Source organism: Malaya genurostris, chromosome 1 (genome assembly GCF_030247185.1).
Source record: "Malaya genurostris strain Urasoe2022 chromosome 1, Malgen_1.1, whole genome shotgun sequence".
Taxonomy (NCBI): domain Eukaryota; kingdom Metazoa; phylum Arthropoda; class Insecta; order Diptera; family Culicidae; genus Malaya; species Malaya genurostris.
This window is the reverse complement of record NC_080570.1, coordinates 158,032,883-158,053,884: the sequence shown is the minus strand read 5'-3', so window position 1 is coordinate 158,053,884 and position 21,002 is coordinate 158,032,883. Positions and strand designations below refer to the sequence as shown.

At 37.7% G+C, this 21,002-nt stretch overlaps 1 protein-coding gene across 2 annotated transcripts in view; it reads left to right on the top strand.

Annotated features, from left to right (window-relative positions):
• LOC131426439 (uncharacterized) overlaps window positions 1–21,002 on the top strand; it is a 118,935-nt gene that overhangs the window by 82,490 nt on the left and 15,443 nt on the right. For both annotated transcript variants that reach the window (XM_058589172.1, XM_058589173.1), the window contains 2 exons: window positions 19,435–20,181; window positions 20,402–20,967. In XM_058589172.1, coding sequence (XP_058445155.1) covers window positions 19,435–20,181; window positions 20,402–20,967 — 1,313 coding nt within the window. The remainder of the gene's footprint in view (window positions 1–19,434; window positions 20,182–20,401; window positions 20,968–21,002) is intronic.

Genomic DNA, 21,002 nt, shown 5'->3' with positions numbered 1-21,002 from the left:
GTACGGTCTTTCTAGGCCTACTGTGCCTCATGGACGGACGGGGGATAGGACGGCTGCGATTGACATATCAATTTTATTATGCTGATGATTGATGTTATTGTGACACAGTTTCGCACGTGGGACGGTTATAGCGTCTGTCTGTAAGGTATTCCATCATTCAACGTTTTACTCACTGAAATGCGTTTTATCGATACTTACTGGTGATTTAAGCTGATTTGTTAAGCCTTCGGAAAGATTGCCTTTCAGCAACACTAAAAATGCATTGTACTCATCAACCGAAACACTAACAAAAGATACTCGCTGCCGAAAATTCCAGACCCTTCGTAGATTCATCGAGCTTTTTCCAATCTGTTTTCCCCGTTTGATTACTGATTTAAAATCAAGAGAAAAAAAATCCAGCAATAAACAGAAAATGTAAGACAAAACATACATATTTGTACAGCATTCCTTGTGTTGGCAAACAAGAATAGAGTTAAAATATAAAAAATCAACGATGTTTTTTGTAGTTAAACTTTGACATCAATTTAATGACTTCTACGGTGTCATTTAGCTCGATTAGTTAGGGGGCATGCAACGCCCCTGTATAAATTTTCATTAGCTTCAATTGCTAGGATAGCATTTTTTCATCCGAACCATTAGTAATTTCCTTTCATTAAAAAAACGAGTTTCCCTCGAATATAACGAGAGTATCTTTCCGTAAGAACCTTGATTAAAAAACCTGTTTTAATCCAACTAGTAGTGTTATGATACCTTATCCGTAAAACTCATGTTTTCATTAGTATTTCTAAGGGATTCTTGGAAAAACTTTTCTTTGAATTTTAAATACGAACAAATCATTTTGGTTGAGCTTAACTTTTTTCATTTAAGAAAAACTTCTGTCAAGTTTATAGGTTAATTTTCGTATTTAAAATTTCACTTTAAATGACGGTTTAAAATTTTAAACATATTCCATCTTGTTGTCCTGGAACCGCAAGTCGGAACCGAAAACAGTCAAAAGCAGCCTATTTTTATAAACGTAGACCCTTCTATTTGAGTCTAAATTTGTGAATATCGACTTAAGAGAGCTCCTCTTTTGAGTTTTTCACCACTATTTCCGTAACTTCCGGAAACCGGGAGCTAAGAACCGGTATAGCTGGCATCGGTTCGTTTGGCCAGAAACTAACATAACCTATAAATCGAACACTTTTATTTTGCCAAATTCAGAAGAATCTTTATTTGCATTTGTTTACATTATCGGTTGAAATTTTATATACACTATCACGTATTTCTGGAACCGGAAGTCGGATCTGGTTAAAATTGTAAAACTACTCGTCCATCCGTTTCTGAATAATTTAAGTAATTTCCGGTTTGAAGCCCATGAACACTTTTCCGGTACTTCCGGATCCAGAAACGATGATTCGGTACGCCCAAAATAAAGAATTGTGTGGCTTTTTGAATGTATTTGGCTCGATTTTCTGTGTCATGTATAAAAACATGCTCCTGAAAATGAAAGTTTTTTTATTTATCAGCCTATTACTCCGGAACCGGGAGTCGTACCCTGATGAAATTCGGTAGGGTTGTATGAGATTGTAAAACCTTTCATTTGCACCCAAGCTTGTGAAAATAGGAAGAGCAGTCTTTGAAATAAATCGAGTGCACTGTTTTAGTTCAGTTGGATCGAGATGAAATTTAATAGCATTAATTTGAATCTGAGTTGAAGAGAATCGATTAAGCGGTGCAGTTTGTTTTCTGTTTTCTTGCACATTATATTCCGTTACTCTCGAGTCGGAAGTTCGATCTGGGTAAAATTCGGGGCTATCATTCAAATCTAAGTTTGTGAAAATCAACCCAACCCCAGTCGAGCAACTCGAATGAAAATTTTTCAACTTTGTTACTTAACGAGGAAATTCCAGTGTTTCGCCCTGTCAAGGATCAACAAATCGATCCCAAGGAACTACTTACGATATTTTCTTCCATTTGTATAAGCAAACCTGCACCAGAATCAGCAATGATGAAATTCTGTTGGATTTTTACTCGGGTTAGCAACGTTAACAAAAGTATTATGGGCCGTGCGCCGTTCTCGATCTCAAGAGTTAACACCACTTCTAAGGAACATTGCTTAAGATTGACGAAACTAAATAATTTGGTCTTATTTACAACAAATCGATCCGGTAGAACTAAAATTTCTTCAACTGAAATTTGAAATTAACGATTTTATAGAGCGTGTCAGTTTTACACGTGTACTCACGTCTATCAGGTTATGTATCTGACATTAGCCACCCGGCTTTCAGCGACTAATGTCGTTTTTCATTGATTCCACTCACTCCGTGCCAGTGTTTTACGTTGAAAACTTGATCATCGAAACGGTTTTGTGAAGTTTGTACTGCTATTTGTTATTTGTTATTTGTTATTTGTTATTTGTTTTTGTTCTTTGTTCTTTGTTATTTGTTATTTGTTATTTGTTATTTGTTATTTGTTATTTGTTATTTGTTATTTGTTATTTGTTATTTGTTATTTGTTATTTGTTATTTGTTATTTGTTATTTGTTATTTGTTATTTGTTATTTGTTATTTGTTATTTGTTATTTGTTATTTGTTATTTGTTATTTGTTATTTGTTATTTGTTATTTGTTATTTGTTATTTGTTATTTGTTATTTGTTATTTGTTATTTGTTATTTGTTATTTGTTATTTGTTATTTGTTATTTGTTATTTGTTATTTGTTATTTGTTATTTGTTATTTGTTATTTGTTATTTGTTATTTGTTATTTGTTATTTGTTATTTGTTATTTGTTATTTGTTATTTGTTATTTGTTATTTGTTATTTGTTATTTGTTATTTGTTATTTGTTATTTGTTATTTGTTATTTGTTATTTGTTATTTGTTATTTGTTATTTGTTATTTGTTATTCGTTATTTGTTATTTGTTATTTGTTATTTGTTATTTGTTATTTGTTATTTGTTATTTGTTATTTGTTATTTGTTATTTGTTATTTGTTATTTGTTATTTGTTATTTGTTATTTGTTATTTGTTATTTGTTATTTGTTATTTGTTATTTGTTATTTGTTATTTGTTATTTGTTATTTGTTATTTGTTATTTGTTATTTGTTATTTGTTATTTGTTATTTGTTATTTGTTATTTGTTATTTGTTATTTGTTATTTGTTATTTGTTATTTGTTATTTGTTATTTGTTATTTGTTATTTGTTATTTGTTATTTGTTATTTGTTATTTGTTATTTGTTATTTGTTATTTGTTATTTGTTATTTGTTATTTGTTATTTGTTATTTGTTATTTGTTATTTGTTATTTGTTATTTGTTATTTGTTATTTGTTATTTGTTATTTGTTATTTGTTATTTGTTATTTGTTATTTGTTATTTGTTATTTGTTATTTGTTATTTGTTATTTGTTATTTGTTATTTGTTATTTGTTATTTGTTATTTGTTATTTGTTATTTGTTATTTGTTATTTGTTATTTGTTATTTGTTATTTGTTCGTTCTTCGTTCTTCGTTTTTAGTTTTTCGTTCTTCGTTTTTCGTTCTTTATTTTTCGTTCTTCGTTTTTCGTTCTTTATTTTTCGTTTTTCGTTTTTCGTTCTTCGTTTTCGTTCTTCGTTTTTCGTTCTTAATTTTTCGTTCTTCGTTTTTTGTTCTTTATTTTTCGTTTTTCGTTCTTCGTTCTTCGGTTTTCGTTTTTCGTTCTTCGTTCTTCGTTTTTCGTTCTCCGTTCTTCGTTTTTGGTTCTTCGTTCTTCGTTTTCGTTCTTAATTTTTCGTTCTTCGTTTTCGTTCTTTATTTTTCGATTTTCGTTCTTCGTTTTTCGTTTTTGGTTCTTCGTTCTTCGTTTTTCGTTCTTAGTTTTTCGTTCTTTATTTTTCGTTCTTCGTTCTTGGTTTTTCGTTTTTCGTTCTTCGTTCTTCGTTTTTCGTTCATCGGTTTTCGTTTTTCGTTCTTCGTTTTTCGTTTTTACGTTCTTTATTTTTCGTTCTTCGTTTTTGGTTTTTCGTTCTTCGTTCTTCGTTTTTCGTTCTTCGTTTTTTGTTTTTCGTTCTTCGTTTTTCGTTCTTCGGTTTTCGTTTTTCGTTTTTCGTTCTTCGTTTTTCGTTCTTCGTTTTTCGTTTTTCGTTCTCCGTTCTTCGTTTTTCGTTCCTCGTTCTTCGTTCCTCGTTCTTCGTTTTTCGTTTTTTGTTATTTGTTAATTTCTGTTTGCTCTTCTGTCTGATCGAAAAAGAAAACGAGTGCAAAATAGTTTCCTGCGCACTGGCCCGAAACTGCTTTTATTTCGTGTGCTGCAAATCAATGAATGCACCTGTTTTGAATGTTCGACAGCACGAAAAGTGCCCCAGTTTATTTTTCGTTCTTCGTTTTTCGTTCTTTATTTTTCGTTCTTCGTTTTCGCTCTTCGTTCTTCGTTTTTCGTTCTTAATTTTTCGTTCTTCGTTTTTCGTTCTTTATTTTTCGTTTTTCGTTCTTCGTTTTTCGTTCTTCGATCTTCGTTTTTCGTTCTCGGTTTTTCGTTCTTCGTTTTTTGTTCTATATTTTTCGTTCTTCGTTCTTGATTTTTCGTTCTTCGTTCTTCGTTCTTCGTTCTTCGTTCTTCGTTCTTCGTTCTCCGTTCTTCGTTTTTCGTTTTTCGTTCTTCGTTTTTCGTTCTTAATTTTTCGTTCTTCGTTTTCTTTCGTTATTTTTCGATTTTCGTTCTTCGTTTTTGGTTCTTCGTTCCTCGTTTTTCGTTCTTCGTTTTTTTCTATTAATTATATCGTTTGTAGAATTCTGTCACCCGTAAAATTCATAATTTTTTTCTGTGTAAATCGCTTTCTGTATGATGGCGTTGGTATTTTCGAAAAAACCGAATTTCGCTCATCAATCGCAAAAATCCGGACTACCCGCATGCTGAGTTGGTGAAGTTATTGAATGTGACCAAATCAACTTGTTGAGAAAACAAAATGAGGATCACAGATGGTCTAGGTTTATTACAGATAGAAAATTTTCATTGAAAAATTTGACTTGTGTTAGTTAAGACGGAATTAATTGAACCTTTTGGACTCGAGAAATTTAACAATGCGTTGAACGAAAACGGTTCTGTTTCTCAACCAGAAACGTTCCGTTTGAACTCAGGTCTTAACAGTTTCTGATTTCGACCAACAGCGATTCTTGTAACTAGCGTTTTGTGATGTTTCGAACTTGTAGAGCGGTCGTACAGCTAAGCTACTCATAAACGTCACCTGATCATATAAAGGTTAATAACTAACTAGAATAGTTATCAATTAAAAATATCTCAAGCTGTAATGTACACGTAGACAACCGCTAAATCTGTTGCCTTAACACAAATGAAATATAAATAGTTTCTCTTTGTTACCTAGAAAGTGTTCGATGTCAGTTTGAGTGGGGCACAATGCTTTTATACGACAGAACCCGATGCTTTCAACCATGCTTCTAATAGTATCTGAGCTACCGATCACTCCCCCTTCATTCTAAGAGTTCCCGTGCAACTATTCCGGGCGCGATATGGCGGGGGTGGTAGTACTTAATTTAATTGCTGTTGCGGTGCACCGAAGCCGACGATGCCATCAAGGGCCAAGGGAATTGGCGTCATCCGTTTAAACCGATTTGTTGTCGTCCGTTCAATATTCTTTGACGTTGTGCCGCCGCTCTCGCCCCGGGGAACTCGAACTGCGACCCAAACACGGCAGAGGGCAATGCACCGGCCCGTGGATGGATTGGATTTCAGTTTAATTTTTTTCCCGTTCCCGGAATCCTACACCGCCGTTTAAACTAAAAATCGACTATGATTCTAGTTAGTGTGCAAAATTGAAACACAAAGCAAAAAAAAACATACACCTCACCAAAGGTTGAACGTTTACGGAATGTCAAAACAAAAAAACGGGACTGCACTCACGTGTGCATACTGATTTGCTGCCACTAACAACGGCCTACTGCGGTTCCAACTGACACACACGTTCGGGTTCCGTTGTGCGACTCCATTATCAGAGGCAGTATGCAAATATAGGCAGATGAGACAAACATCGTTGAATTTGTTGTGTACATAGAGGAATAGTACACGTGATTTTACTTCAAGTTTACTAAGAAACAAAAAACATGTGAGAGGTAAAGTGCTTAAGGAGCAGCAGCAGAGCTTTGCTGCGGGTAATCAGAATACATAATATATAAAGAGGGGAAGATTACTGGGCAAACAGTTCGCTTCCCGTCATACGGTTTGGGTCGGTCGGTCGGTGGGTATGCCAGGAAATGTAAACAAGCAAACTTCTGTAATGTCGAAGCAAACTTTTTCGCAGCTTTTGGGTTGTTGTTTTCTCGAGAAAAAAGAAGCTCACATCCCGCTGCAATCCCTTCGAATTACTCCTCCATTCTCAGTAGCCGGTTTCGTTTGCAAAAGCACTTGGCCGCCGAAAGTGACGCACACGAATGACCTCACCGCCGCACCGTCGAGTTCGAATATTTGAAAACCAAACCAAGCAAGCTTAGCAATCTTGAATCTTATGCGATGTTAGAAAAAAAAACAAACAACGAACTTGAAAAAATCAAACACGGCCGAACAAACAATGGTTTGAGGGGGCAAAATAATGATGTCCTAATGTCCATGTTTCCTCCGTTGTCTTATGCGGTGTAAATCTTTTCGCCGTCTCCCATCGGGTGTTCTCAACTGGCACACTTTTCTGCAGGCAGAAGCCAACCATTTTAATTATTTCGAAACGGCTCAACGAAATGCACTGGGGCATGTAAATAAACTGTTATGTATATTAAATTGCACTGATAAGACCAGTTCGGAAGAAATTTCCTTATCAACGAGGCTGGCGTATTGCCGCCTTTCCCTCTTTCGAGAGTAATCATCTCCTTCATCGTGCTTCAGCGAAAAGGGCGTGTTTCTTTTCGATTTCTTACAAACACATTCTGTGCGTCATTTGAAAATTGTCGTTGAATATCGTCGCCTACTGCTTCAATATCGACACAACGCCAAACAATTCTCACTGGGGCACAGAATGCGATGAATGGTTTTGTGCGCGAGCCCGATGACACCCGTAAAGTGCAACAGTGAAAATCGAACCACATGTTGCAGCATCGTTCCGTTGTTGTTGGTGGCATCAGGTCTGTAGGGCAAACACACACGCACACACACACACACACGTAAAAGCGGAAGCCATACCGAGCATGACGAGGAATTTCTAGACGCAACTCATTTGCTATCACATTCAATGCATGACTGGTGTTTATATTAGAACCAGGTCCCAGATCTGGAATGCCAAATGGTGCAAAGTTCAATTGGAGGATGGCTGCTTTGCAATGTTAATTCGTATTCTGAAATTCCCGACGCCGTGCTAGTCTGTTTCTGTTCGTCGGAATTGTTGTAATTTCTTCATTATAAATTGTTTAACATACCGACTAAGAGCCGAAAATATTTGACCCTTCCGGAATGTTTCCTTACAAATCCTTTGAACGTGTAATTTTATTTGACTTCTCGTGCATATACGAGTGAATTTTGAATAACGGCGAATTAAAGTTTCGCATGATTCTTCTACTTTCATTAGGATTACAAGTACGCCGTTATTCAGAATAAAAGTGACAGAGGCTATCGGCTATTCCTGCCTTCACAACGCTGGGTGAAGGCCGTCACGCGCTCAAGATACACTTTGTACGTACAGTGATCAGGTTAACGTGTGTCAACAACTCGCAAAGTTGCCAGAATATTCACAAAACAAGAACAGAAGAGTTTTTGTCTGCTTCGAAGACTGAAACTTTGTTCCATATTGGATAGAAAATAAAAATATTGAGTAAAACCTGGAATTGTTAGGTGTTGTTGGTTATTTGTATCATTTTCAGAACTTATGACACTGTTTTCTGTATCGCAGAAGAAACAATTTTTGAATGGTCAACAGCTAAAAAGTTATTCAACGTCTTGGTGTTACCTTTTGTTTTAGTCCAAGTTGTAGAAAATCGATTTAACTATCACTGAGCAATCGAATTGGGTTTCTTTTTTCAAGGTTTTACGTCATCATTTTCGGTACTTCCGGAACCGTAATCCAGGAATCGATATAGCCAAAGCCGATTCGTTTGGCCATAAGGATCTATATCTTGGAAAAGTTTTCAGCACAGTTTCGAAGACTCTTTGTGAGGGTCCTTGAATCGTCACTTTCAATGTCAGTTTAAAAATTTTTACACTCCCTACCTTTATATCTCCGGAGCCGGAAGTCGTATCCGGGAAAAAATTGGACAGCTTAAAATTTGCAAAAATCTTTTTAGCAGTGTGCAACAAACTGGCGAACACTTTTTTCATACCTTTTCACATTTTACTCCGCCAATCCGGAACCTGAAGCCGAATCTCGAAAAAATTCAATAGCAGGCTATGGAACCAAAAAAGCTTTTGTTTGAATCTTAGTATGCGAAAATTGCTCCAGCGATTTCGGAGAAAATCGAGTGTCCTTTTTTCATTCCTTTGCACAGTTTAACCAGTCAATCTGAAGCCGGAAGTCGGTTCTGAACACTATTCAATAGCGGGCTATTGAGAGTCAAAAATATTTTTGCTAATAAAATTTGTTTTTTGTAGTCAGTGTCTTCCCAAAAGTTGTTTGCAATCAAATGGCGCATCTTTTGATGCGCCCAGTTATTAGGGTGGTCCATGCTTGGATTGAAATCTGGAATCTAGCTATCTTAATTGAATTTAAAAATCATTGCACTTTACAGCAAAGTTGTAGAAAATTTGATTTTAAACAGCTTTGCTGAAGAAGTCATCTTCCTAGCTCTTCATTTGTTTAAGTTACATCGATTTTTCGAAGTGCTAGTAGGGTGGCTCTTGAAAAAATCACTTTTTGCGAGCACTTCTACTCAATAATCGTCTACCAAAGTGTTGTCAAGCTAATTATTGTGCAAAATTTTCGTCAACTAAAATTTTCCAATATAAGCTACCATTTAAAAGTTATGATTGTTTTTTTTTATTAAAAACTGGTCAACCATCAAATATAAATTTTCCTAAATGTTATGAAATAAGGGATGTTCTAAGAGAGATCTGAGAGGATGTAATCTTTTTTAACTCATTTAAATTAGTGTTAAAATTGTGTTACTAAAAATCGAAAAGTCATAAAAATCCCAATCCCAGAGTCGTTTTTTTCCCGAAATTTTTTTTTCTCGAGATGACGCTAAATCTTGACGTTTCATGCAATTCGAAGACAAATTTTTCGATTTCGGAAGTTTGTCGGTGTATTCCGTATTATCATTTGTACTTTTTCCTACGGGTCAGGGTCATTTCGCCGAAAGCCATTTAGCCGAAAGGGACACTGCAAGGCTTTTAAAAAATACATAATTTAAAAATTTGACCCTTGATGGCTATTGAACAAAAATGTTTGGCAATCACTGTTGTAGATGGATAAAATTGAGCTTCCAAGAATATTACCGTCGTCTAGTTACGTTTTGCATCGCTGCATAAAACTAGAATGTACAATTTTTGTTTAGTATTTTAGCTCCTTGTGAACCTTGACAGTTGATGAGAATTTAATTAATTTCCCAAATCTCACCAGATCTAGATTGAACATTGATGCCTTTGAAAAAAACCTTTTTCAATTCACCTAGTGATAGCTTTATCAAATTATTTATTTTTTACTTTCTTTTTCATAAACAAACCATAACATTTTCAATTTTTCAAACAGTTATGTCAGTTATTTTAAACAGTTAAATATATGCATGCTATATAAACGTGAACAAAGCACGCTGTGTGCCAGGCGGTGGTGTTCTCTTCTTCCGTACCAGCACGTACCGATGCTTACCGGTTTTGCATTGTCATTTTGTATGACAGTTTGAAAGTTCTGATACTCATGGCCCTATAATTTCAGCTCCGGAAGACTGATCTGGATGAAATATCACAGCATCTTTGAGGACACTGAGAGCTTTAATTTGAATCATGATTTGTGAAAATCGGTTTAACCGTTGCTGATCAATCGAAGTGAGTTCCGTTTTTGGAACTTTTTTTTCACTATTACTGGTGTTTTCGGAAGAGGAAACTGGGAGCTAGTAATCCCAAAGTAGGTTTATACATCCACTCCTCTAACAAGATCTGCCAACTAGATGAATTTAGCAGCCAGTTTTATAAAAATTTGCACCTCACTTATGAAAAAATACTTATGAAAATAAATTTTTTCACTTATCGTACTATAACTCCGGAACCGGAAGTCGGATCAAATTTTCGGGGACTTTGTAAAGAATTTCCAGACCTTTTATTTACATCTTAGTTTTTTAAAATCGGTTAAGGAATTTCCGAGAAAATTGAGTGCGCATTTTCTCATAGATTTGCACATATTGCCTTGTAATTCTGGAACCGGAAGTCGGATAAAGAAAAACTTCTATAGCAAGATGTGGCACAATACGACATCTGTGAGAAAAGTGAATGACACTTTTTTCAATTTTTATGGTGCATATCACCCTGTATTTCCGGAACCGAAAGTCGGATCGGGATAAATAAGACGCAGATTTCCGAAGTTATCCGGTTTTCTAGTTTTGTCTTAGAAATACATCACACGTTGAGATCTGGTGTTATCCCGAATTTTTTTTTAAGTTAACTCTGACATATCTGAAAATTTTCGATCGCCTTCAAAAAACCTGTTTTAATCCACCTAGTGATGTAATGATGCCTTTCTCATATCATATATAATACTGTGGTATTCTTCAAAATAATATTCTTCGATTCTCAAAAGAATAACCGAAATCGGTTTGTTTTACCGTCTACTGATAAGAACTATCAATTGGAGAAGATTTGAGGTCGATTTAGAAATTTTTTTACGGTTTTTCGTCCTTTTCAGTGATTGTATAAAATTTTTAACACTTTAACCTATATTTCCGGATCCGGATGAAATTCAGGAATTCCGTATGGGACCTTTCATTTGAACCTAAGTTTGTCAAAATCGGTCGTGCCATCTATGAGAAAAGTTAGAAAACACATTTTCGTTATGTTGCACATTTTACCCCATAACTCCGGAACCGAAAATCAGATCTAAATGAAATTCAGGAATTTAGTATGGGACCTAAAGAGCCTTCATTTGAATCTAAGTTTGTAAAGTTCGGTCCAGTCATCTCCGAGAAAACGTTACACACACACACACAGAGAGAGAGAGAGATTTTGCGTACTCGACATACTGAGTCGAATGGTATATAAAAACTCGGCTTTCCGGGCCTCGGTTCAAAAGTCGGTTTTCACTGAGATTGCATGACCTTTCTATATGAGAAAGGCCAAATTTTTTTTTTAGATTGCACCAGATCTCAAAATTTCTTGCATTTCTAAGACATTTGACATAAAAAAATTCTTCAGTTTTCTTCGTTTTTCTCCACAGTTTTCCGAAGTTATGGTCTTAAATTTTCTAAGTCCCAAAGTCGATTTTTTTTCGAAAAAAAATGTATTCACTTCTGCGTTTTTTACGCAGATTTCCGAGGTTACGCGGCTATTTTTGCACAGTTTTTTTACGCGGTGCTTAAAAAGAGACCTCAGTGTACTTTATTTATGGTATAACGATGCCTTCCTCATAATCGCTAGTATAAGAAATTGATGCAAGTTCATTTTCAGATTTTTCGACACTATTTTTTGTATCGAAATAGAAAAATAAGTTTGAATGGCCATCAGTCTACAAGGCCAGTATGTTGGATCAGTTTAATGAACTTTTTACGTATTGCTCCGAGATGATCTTCTAACACGTAAAGTTAGCGGAGCACTTGAGCGATCGCGTTTCGATTCTTGGTTATTCCCGAACCAAATTCCCTGTCTGTCAAAAAGTATGGTTCTCTGATCACCATATCTATGTTAGTGATACACTGAGATCTTTTCACGTGGATTTCTGAAGTTACACGGTTTAATTTTTGTGCGAATTTTCAAAGTTGTGCGGTTTACTTGTTTTGTCTCTTCGGAATTTTTTTTAAAATTACTCCAGATCTCGACGTTTCATGCATTTCTAAGACATTTGGCATCGAAAAAAATTTCCGATTTCGGAAATTTCAAATCTCAAAGTTGATTTTGTTAAAACAAATTTTGGTCGAGATAACACCAGATCTCGATGTTTCATGATTTTTTTTTAAAGAAACGTATCCCCCGTGTAGAAAAATACTTCAGTGTAGTTGATTTTATCACACACACAACGATTTCGTCAAATTGAAGTGCGAGTAGCTCGGCTTATCGCGATGCGCAAGCAAAATTCTTGATGCATAGCTTCGCTGGATTCGATTTAAAATTTCAAAGTCAAACAATAGGTATAATGCTACTCAAACACACATTTTCACAACGAGCGATGCGCAGATTTTTTAATGCACGATAAAGAACAATTCGTCAATCGTCGTTGACCGGTTTTTGATGGTAACACCGACGACACGATCAGACACTCCGAAGAAAAATCAGTATTAAAAGTGTCCGTTAACAATTCACCTTCAGTTCCCATAAATTGAGCAACCCCTTGGTAATGCTAAAAATAATCTTCTGGGGCAACACTGCTCTGGTTGCTACGAGCTTGTTACCAAGGTTCTTCAAAAGTTCAAATAAACATAAACAACTTAAACAAGTAACGAGAAGAATATGTCAATTTTTATTCAAATTCAACCGACTGCTTCCTCTATTGCGGAAGATGATTCAAATTCGGTAGGAATCGTAATCCAGTCGGATAACTCAACAAATTAGCAGTTTCGATCCCATCGGTGACTTTTGCTTCAGTGATATTCCAGTAACGGACCTTTCGGTAACGAGCCTTACATCCATTGGACACGAAAAGACGGCTATTGTATGGTGTATTCGCATATCGTTTATGATACATTTCTAAAAGAAGAAAGACAGAATCCGGTACTCCAATTACCCGTAGGTAAAAGCTTCATACATCAACATTATTCAAACGTATAATTTCTTTTCAAAACTTTCTAGGCAGCTTCTGGTGAAATATCGGATTTTAAAGTAATCCAAATTATGTGCTTTGCGTAATTTCTTGTCGCAAAATAAGCTTTAAAGAACCAAAAAGATGGCAAAATTAAGTAATGATAGTTACTATACAAGAATTTCCGCATATCAGTTCGAAACGGATATTCGCATAGTACAGATTTTTCATATGAGACTGAAATACGAGAACTTTTATCTTGACAAGATGATATCACATTTAAATAATATTGGATGAAAGAGATTAGTGATAAAAATTAAGATATTGAATTAAAATACTATTATTACTGTTAATATTATTAAAGTTTCATACAAAATTGTCCATGATAAAACCATATTGGTTGGTGCAGTAATTGAGATATGGAAACAAACTCCTTAACGATAAATTTTCTGGAAGGGTTTTTTATTAAACGGAAGACGATTATCAGAAATACAATAACGATCTGTCAGTTATTTTTCATGCAATATGATATTTTTTAATACATATATTCACTCTGATTTCTGATTATATCGAAATACAAGCTCAAAGTGAATGCATATATTAAAAGAACTCTACATTACATGAAAAATTATGAGCAGATCGATATTTACACAATCTTCTCTTTTTATCGGTTGACATACAGATAAAACCATGTTTCTTTTCTCACAAATTGTATTCTACAAATTTAGACGAAATTTATTTGTTTTTATTACCGAAACCGGTAGCCACGGTGATGGTAACTGTTATTCGAAAACAACAGTTGTTTAGTCTTGGTGGCCAGTAACATATATTTTTCGAATGATTTCATTTTGACATTACGAGTTACTGAGGGGTAGTTAAATTTGCGATACAGTTTTAATAGACGAGTGGCAGGTCGTGTCGTCGGTAACACTCTTTAGCTTGGTGTTGGATTTTAGTGTTCTTGAAACGTTCAGTAGGTGAAAATCTTTCGTAGCATGCGGTTTTTTTTCACTCAGTAACAATGGGTAGGCACGCGCCTAGCCTGCTTTGTTTAGTTAGGAGCATAGACAGTGCTTGAAAACAGCTATTCATTGTTTCGAATGCATGCAGACAGACAGACAGAAACTGATGCAGTACAATTACGACATCGAACTATGGCGAATCCCACACGCCGTTGCTGACCGACGTTTTGTTTGTCAGTCTCTTTCCAACCAACCAACCAACCAATGGTTCGCCAATCGATATCCGATTTGTTTCATGGCCACAATAGTACACACGAGGCATAACAAATAGGTGGCTTTCGTTCACTGATGCGGTTGCATTTCGTTTGTACTTACACATTTACAGAAAGGAGAAAAAAAACAAATGCCGCATCATGTGGTGGAAGGTGGAACTCATTTAAAATTCATCTCATAAAAAAAAGAATCCAATCACCCTCACAACAATCGACGGGGGAGCTTAAAGCTTTATAGCAAAAAAAAAACTGTTTGACACCGCGCGGGCTAGTACTGGTTTTTCCCTAGACCGAGAGTCTAGTCCCCTTCCAGGAATAATGTTTTCGATAGGTAAGAATATTGATTGAACGCTGGGGCGGATTATTTCTTCGAATGAATGGGGGGGACCCAAGCAAAGCAGAAAAATCATGACCTCAATTGTAATCTACTTTTATTTCTATGGCAACAGTCCCGGCCGATCGGTTTCGATAACAACCAACACCACAACCACCGCCTACTTTGAATGCGACCTCAGCGAATTAGTGCTAATTGATAAAACCACACACGCTTGTCGGGTTTCATTTCACTAGAATGTGATAATAACAAACCCAATTCGCGAGGATGCTTTGCGGCTAGAGAGATTCGTTCGTGTGGTCTCACATCATACGCTGGCAGGCAGTGGTTTAATTTTTGTTTACCTTTACCTATATAAAGTGTGGAGCTGCGAGTGTAACTCTATATGAATGTGATGAGACTAAATATACACTCAAACTTCTAAGGCGAATGACTCGTTTATTATTTTTTTCTTTCAAATTCTTGTCCATATGAAAATAAAATTCATTCCCATGGCACCAATCAAATTTAGGCTTGCTGATTGAATTTACTATTCACTGTATTCTTCAAATTGACCGGAATCGAAACATATAGGCCGTGCGTTGTCGTGATGAAAAATTGCGATTTTTTTCCTCGACAATCCCACTTTAAATGCATTATACTGAGGTCTTTTTTACGCAGTTTTTTATGCGATTTCTTTTTAAGCGACTGTTTTTACGCGGTTTTCCGAAGTTATCCGTTTTTTACGCAGATTTCCGAAGTTATCCGTTTTTTACGCAGATTTCCGAAGCTACGCGGTTTTCTTGTTTTGTCTTAGAAATACATAAAACGTCGAGATCTGATGTTATCCCTAAATTTTGTCTGCTCTGGTCAACTTTTTGACACTTAAAAAATTTTCGGTTTAAAAAAAAATTACAGATTTCACCAGATCTTGACGTTTCATACATTTCTGAGACATTCTGTACAAAAAAAATTCGTACCGGAAATCTCATAAATTTTCTATTTTTTTTAAATATTACACCAGATCTGGACGTTTCGAGCATTTCTAAGATATTTGGCATAAAAAAAAATTCCATTTCGCGTTTTTTTTCTACGCGGATTTTCGAAGTTACGCGGTCTCGAAGTCCTTAGATCGCTTTTCACAGAAATTGTTTTTTTTTTAGATTACACCAGATCTGGACGTTTCTTGCATTTCTAAAATATTTGGCATAAATTTTTTTTTTCTAATAGTTTGATGTTTTTTACGCGGATTTCCGATGTTACGCGGTTTTTTTACGCCGATTTTCGAAGTTACACGGTACACGTAAAAAGAGACCTCAGTGCAGTTGAGTTTTATAGTTATGTAGTATATCGAAACCTTATTTACGGGAATGTTTCACTTTGGCGTCAATCTTGCTTTCAGAAAATCGTGAAATCGCTTCTGTTTCACACTCAACGATGTAGGAAACTTTTCTCGTGCCTGGCACAGATTCTCATGTAACAGTAGTTCCAATTCCTCGTCTTAAAAAAATTTCAACCTATCAGTGTGCTTCTAGTCGTTATCGCAAAAATTATCGATAGTAAATACTTTGGCGTCGTTATTTTTTCCGAAATTTTAAATTTTATTGACAAAAAATGGTAACAAATTTAATATTCAAAGTATTGTCCATCGCTAGCCACTACTTTTTCCCATGTTTTTGGTAATTCACAGACCAGTTTGGCCGCCATCAACGGTTCGATCCATTTTTGGCCTTTATCATAATTGAAGAAGTGCTGGTCGGCCAGGCCATGCCGGAACAAATAATAATCGGATGGAGAAATGTCAACGTTATGCGGCGTGTGGGGTAGAACTGCCCATTTGAGCGTTTCTAAGCATGTTTTTACCGGTTGTGTAACATGTGGGTAAACATTGCCATGTTGCGAAATTACTTTGTCCGTGTATTGTGACCGTTTTTTTGAAATGTTCGGCTCAAACGCATCGATTGTCGTCGGTAGATCTCTTTCGTGATATTTTGACTCGGTTGCAGCAGTTCGTAATACAGCACATTCCGCTGATCTCACCATATACAGAGCATAACCGTCAGTCGATAATGATTCATGACCGACGCAACGTTTTGGATTATCGTAATAGACCCACCTTCCATTACCCGAAACAATTCGACGCAAAAAAGCCCTTTCTTTTGTGTTGTTGGAGCAGTTATTCGACGTTCCTTGGCTTCAATTCATGTGGCACCCAATTGCTCACCTTTCGAACCATTCCCATTGCTTTCAAACGTTGGCAAACGGCTGACAGACTAACACCGAGTGATTTTGCAAGTTCTCTCTAGCATTATCAGCGGATGTTTGGTCGAGGAATCCCACTCATTTTTTCACCCTAAAATTTTAGAGACACTCCGGCTCGTTCTTCGTCTTTCAAATTAAAATTGCCGATTGTAAACCGTGCAAATGACTTCCGACTCGATCGCTCAGCTAGATCTTACTCACCTTACACTTCCACAAAAAAAACGATACTTTGAGAGGCTGTTTTCCTCATATTCAAATCAGTGGTGTCTCGTGACAAAAGTTACTGGTAGTGCACTGATTACAGTTCGTCGTAAGTGGAAACTAAAGATTTAAGAATGGATATTTGATTATGTTTTTCAACACAATGAAATAACAATATACTTTTGGATGGGAATTTTCTTTCAAACTCATTTCGTATTATCTATACAATAGAAGAATTCGGCCCCGCTAAACGTCGACCGAACGTATCAATAACTGTATAAATAAAAACGTTTTGACGTTGCCAATAAAACAGCAATTTGTTTTCAACTGCCATAAGCATTAGACATCGAAGCTTCTCCTTCAGAATTTTAGCATTTTAAGGAGTGTATCGATAAGTAGTTAGCAACATTCAAACAGTTATTACTCTGAAAATGGCTTAATTTTTTGCAGCGTGTTTTGCGGTGACATGTTTGTTTACATGTCAATAACAGCTGCCCAATCGATTGGTTTCGGTACGGTTTATCGTTTCAATGATGAGTCGATTTGATCCGAAAACGCAAATGAAAATTCTGCACACTTGGTGCTCAGAAAGTGGTGTCACGTACAACGAAATTGCAAAACGGGTGAAAGTGCACCACACCAGTGTCAAAAATATTATCGAGAAATTCGGTAAGACCCTTTCCATCAAGGATTTGACCCGATCCGGTAGGAAAACGGGTCCCAGTCAGCCCGGCCGGGACTTAAAAGTGGTTGAGTACATCAGGAAAAACCCATCGGCATCGACGCGGGATTTGGCGAAGTAGTTCAACACCAGCATCGGGATGATTCGACGGATCAAAGTTCGGAACTCCCTGAAAACGTACAAGAAACAGAAGGTGCCGAAAAAGTCCCTGGTACAGCAAGTTCATGTCAAAACAAGAGCGCGAAAACTGTATAACCGGATTGTACAGAATAAAGACGGATGCATCCTGATCGACGACGAAACCTACGCCAAGGAAGACACTCGAGCGCTGCCCGGACCGCAATAGGACCTGGACGACGCTGACACCACGGTGGCGATGGAAAAGTTTGGGCAGAAGGTGTTGGTCTGGCAAGCAATTTGTACCTGTGGTTTGCGGTCGTCGATTTTCTTCACGAAGGGCACAATTAACGCCAAGTTGTACGAGGAAGAATGTTTGACGAAGAGAATGCTGCCACTGCACAGAAAGCATAAGGCTCCTCCTCTCTTCTGGTCGGATTTTGCTTCAGCCCACTACGCCAACTCCGTTCTACAGTGGTTGTCAAAAAATAATGTACAATTCGTGGAAAAGGACATCAACCCACCGAACGGCCAATTGAAAGGTATTGGACAATTGTCAAGCGGCACTTTCGGAAGGAAGGTACAGTGTCCCAAAACATGCAGGAGTTAAAAAAAACTGGACAGTTGCTACCAGGAAAGTCGCAAAAGTAACTGTGAAGAATTTAATGAAAAATGTCAAGTCCAAAGTGCGAGCGTTTCACAGAAACTAGGATTTTCTTCAATATAATCAGTGAAATGCATAAAAATGTTATTTTTCTACAATATATCGAAAATTGATGTAAAAATATGTTTTTTTTTGCTTTTTTATTCAATAATCAATGTTGTTAACTACTTTTCGATACACTCCTTATAAACTCGAACTTGACTCGCCGTAAAACACTTCATTCGTCCCTTACTAATTGGATGAGACAAAAACATCACTTAGGGGAGACCGGGGCTAGACCGGACACGGCGTCTCGAGTTATGAAAATAAAAAAAACTGACAATTTTGGAATAAAACTTTTCCGTTATTCGAGCGCAAGAAAAAATATATATCCCAATACGGTTTGCTTTGATGAGTACAATTTATTTGTTCGCATATTGGATTGCTAAGCGACAAGACTAACGTAGGCTACGATTCCTTTGATAAATTTGCCACTTCTTTTTGACGTGCACCAAAAAGGCTAACTGCCAATGACAGTACCACAGCTCTTTAGCTTTTACACTTAGAGTTAAACACGTACTTCCATATCAATGCTGACCTCTCCGCGGTACACGGAAAAATTATGCATGACCTTCACGATTTCTAAAAAAGAGTGCGCAACGTGCGTCCGTCGTTTTCATACCAAATTACTTACGCGTCGTAATTCGCCGTAAGCTGCCGTATCGGCGTAAATATGAACCGCAAAATTAACGGCTGTCTAATGAGCAGTGGTGGCTTAGAATTATACCGATGGAGGAAACGGTCGGGGGTGGCTAATTCGTATTGTGCTATTTCATGAAATTATGTAAAATTGTTCGTAAATGTGCCATTGTTTTGACCAGCTTCCAAATAGCTTCTGTTCACACGTGCAAAGAAGGTGCGCGCGCAAAAGCTCTGCAGTAGCAGGCAGCTCTCGTTTCGACACTTGTCTTGCTATAAATTTTCGGCCCACGAGCTCCGAGGGTGTCCAACAGGTTTTGCTAGCCAGTGCCATTTTTTTTCCAGTGCTTAGAATCCAAATCGAACTTGTTAACCAGTGCTAGAAGCTGGTTTACCTTGAAATATGTGCTAATTTTTACACCCTTTCTTTTTGTTCTATTTTCCATTATTTTTTCCAGATGAAACAAAACCCTACCAGACGGCGGACACTTCGTGGGATAGTACACTGTCGTTCGATCTTCCAATCGGTGGTGGTGGTGGCAAGCGAGTTCTCGAAACGCCACCTTCTCTCGTGATCAGCGATAAACGGCAACCGAGTGCGGTGGACCAACTGATCCCGTATCAGACGGAACGGAGTAGCACCAAGCTCGATTACAAACCGTCAACCCGGACAGTCAGCTCCGAGGATAGCTGCTACTCGGAGGAACGTTACATTTCTTCCTCCGATGACGAGGATGACGACGACGACGACGACGAGGACGAGCTAGATCTTGACGAGAAAGATATCTGTGAGGAGTACCTCCGGGAGCATAATCGCCGCAATCGTCGCGGCGGCCAACCAAAGAACAACTCAACGCCAAAGGAAGCCACCATCGTACCGTCTTCGGTCGAAATCGGTGCCGATCCGGTTGCTGGGGAGCGAAGACGCAGCATCACCCAACTGCAGAACACCATCAACAAGGCCAAGTATCACTTTTCGTTCGATAAATGGAAAGGTCACCACGGCGGTGGCAGCAACAGTGCAGCAGCAGCAGCGGCAGCGGCAACAACAGCAGCAGCAGTAGCAGTGCACAACGGGAATCACGTCAGCACCAGCCGAACAACTCCCTGCGTATCCGTTCCGGTGGGTGTTGGTGGAGTCGTTGGCGGTAATGACAAATCATTGATTGCCGATCTCGCCAACAATAATCGGAACTCTATGCACGGTAAGTTGAAACGTGGTTGTTTTTTTTTTCGTGGTCTTGGAAATAACAATGAAAATCATAGCCTGCTTCATGCATTATAACTTCTGACAACTCATTTGTGTACACAAACGTTGAAAGCTCTTGACGCGTAAAAGCTCATCAAATACCTAACCTCTAACAGTACTATTCACCATTCTGAAAAATGTTCTTGTGTTTTATTGATTCATATTTTCGTTTTCAGCATCCACAATGCCGAGCACAGCGTCAGCAGCGTCCTCCCCGCTACCACCATTGGTGATGAGCCCCGGGACCAACTCGGCCAATACGTCCACCTCCTCCTGTTCGGCCAGTCCGTCACCGTCGATTTCGTCGGAACCGTTCTCCCGACTATCGCGCTGGTTTTCGATACGTCGCGGTTCGATGAATCAGTACGACGTGAAAGGTCACAGCAGTGGCGGCGTCAGTTCGGTTTCCGCTGGCGGAAAGGAAAATCGTCGCAACAGTATTGATCACGTGGATTCGACCGGTTCGCTGTTTGGCACCGGAAGTCGGTTCGATGCCGGCAAGCGAGCGATGGGAAAGGTAATGGAAGCGGACGAGGATCCGCTGCAGTTGGCCCTGGACAGTTTTGCGATGACCCGTGGTGCCGGTGGAGAGCCGAAAACGAACGAAAGAAGACACATCCCCGTTGCACTGCCACCGGCTCCAACGGGACTTACCCAGCAGCAGCTTAAACGAAGACTGATCGTTGCCGCCATCGTACACAGCGAAAATTCCTACGTGGCTTCGCTGCAGCGGCTAGTTAATGTAAGTCGAACGTTAAGTTAAGTTTTTACATTGAA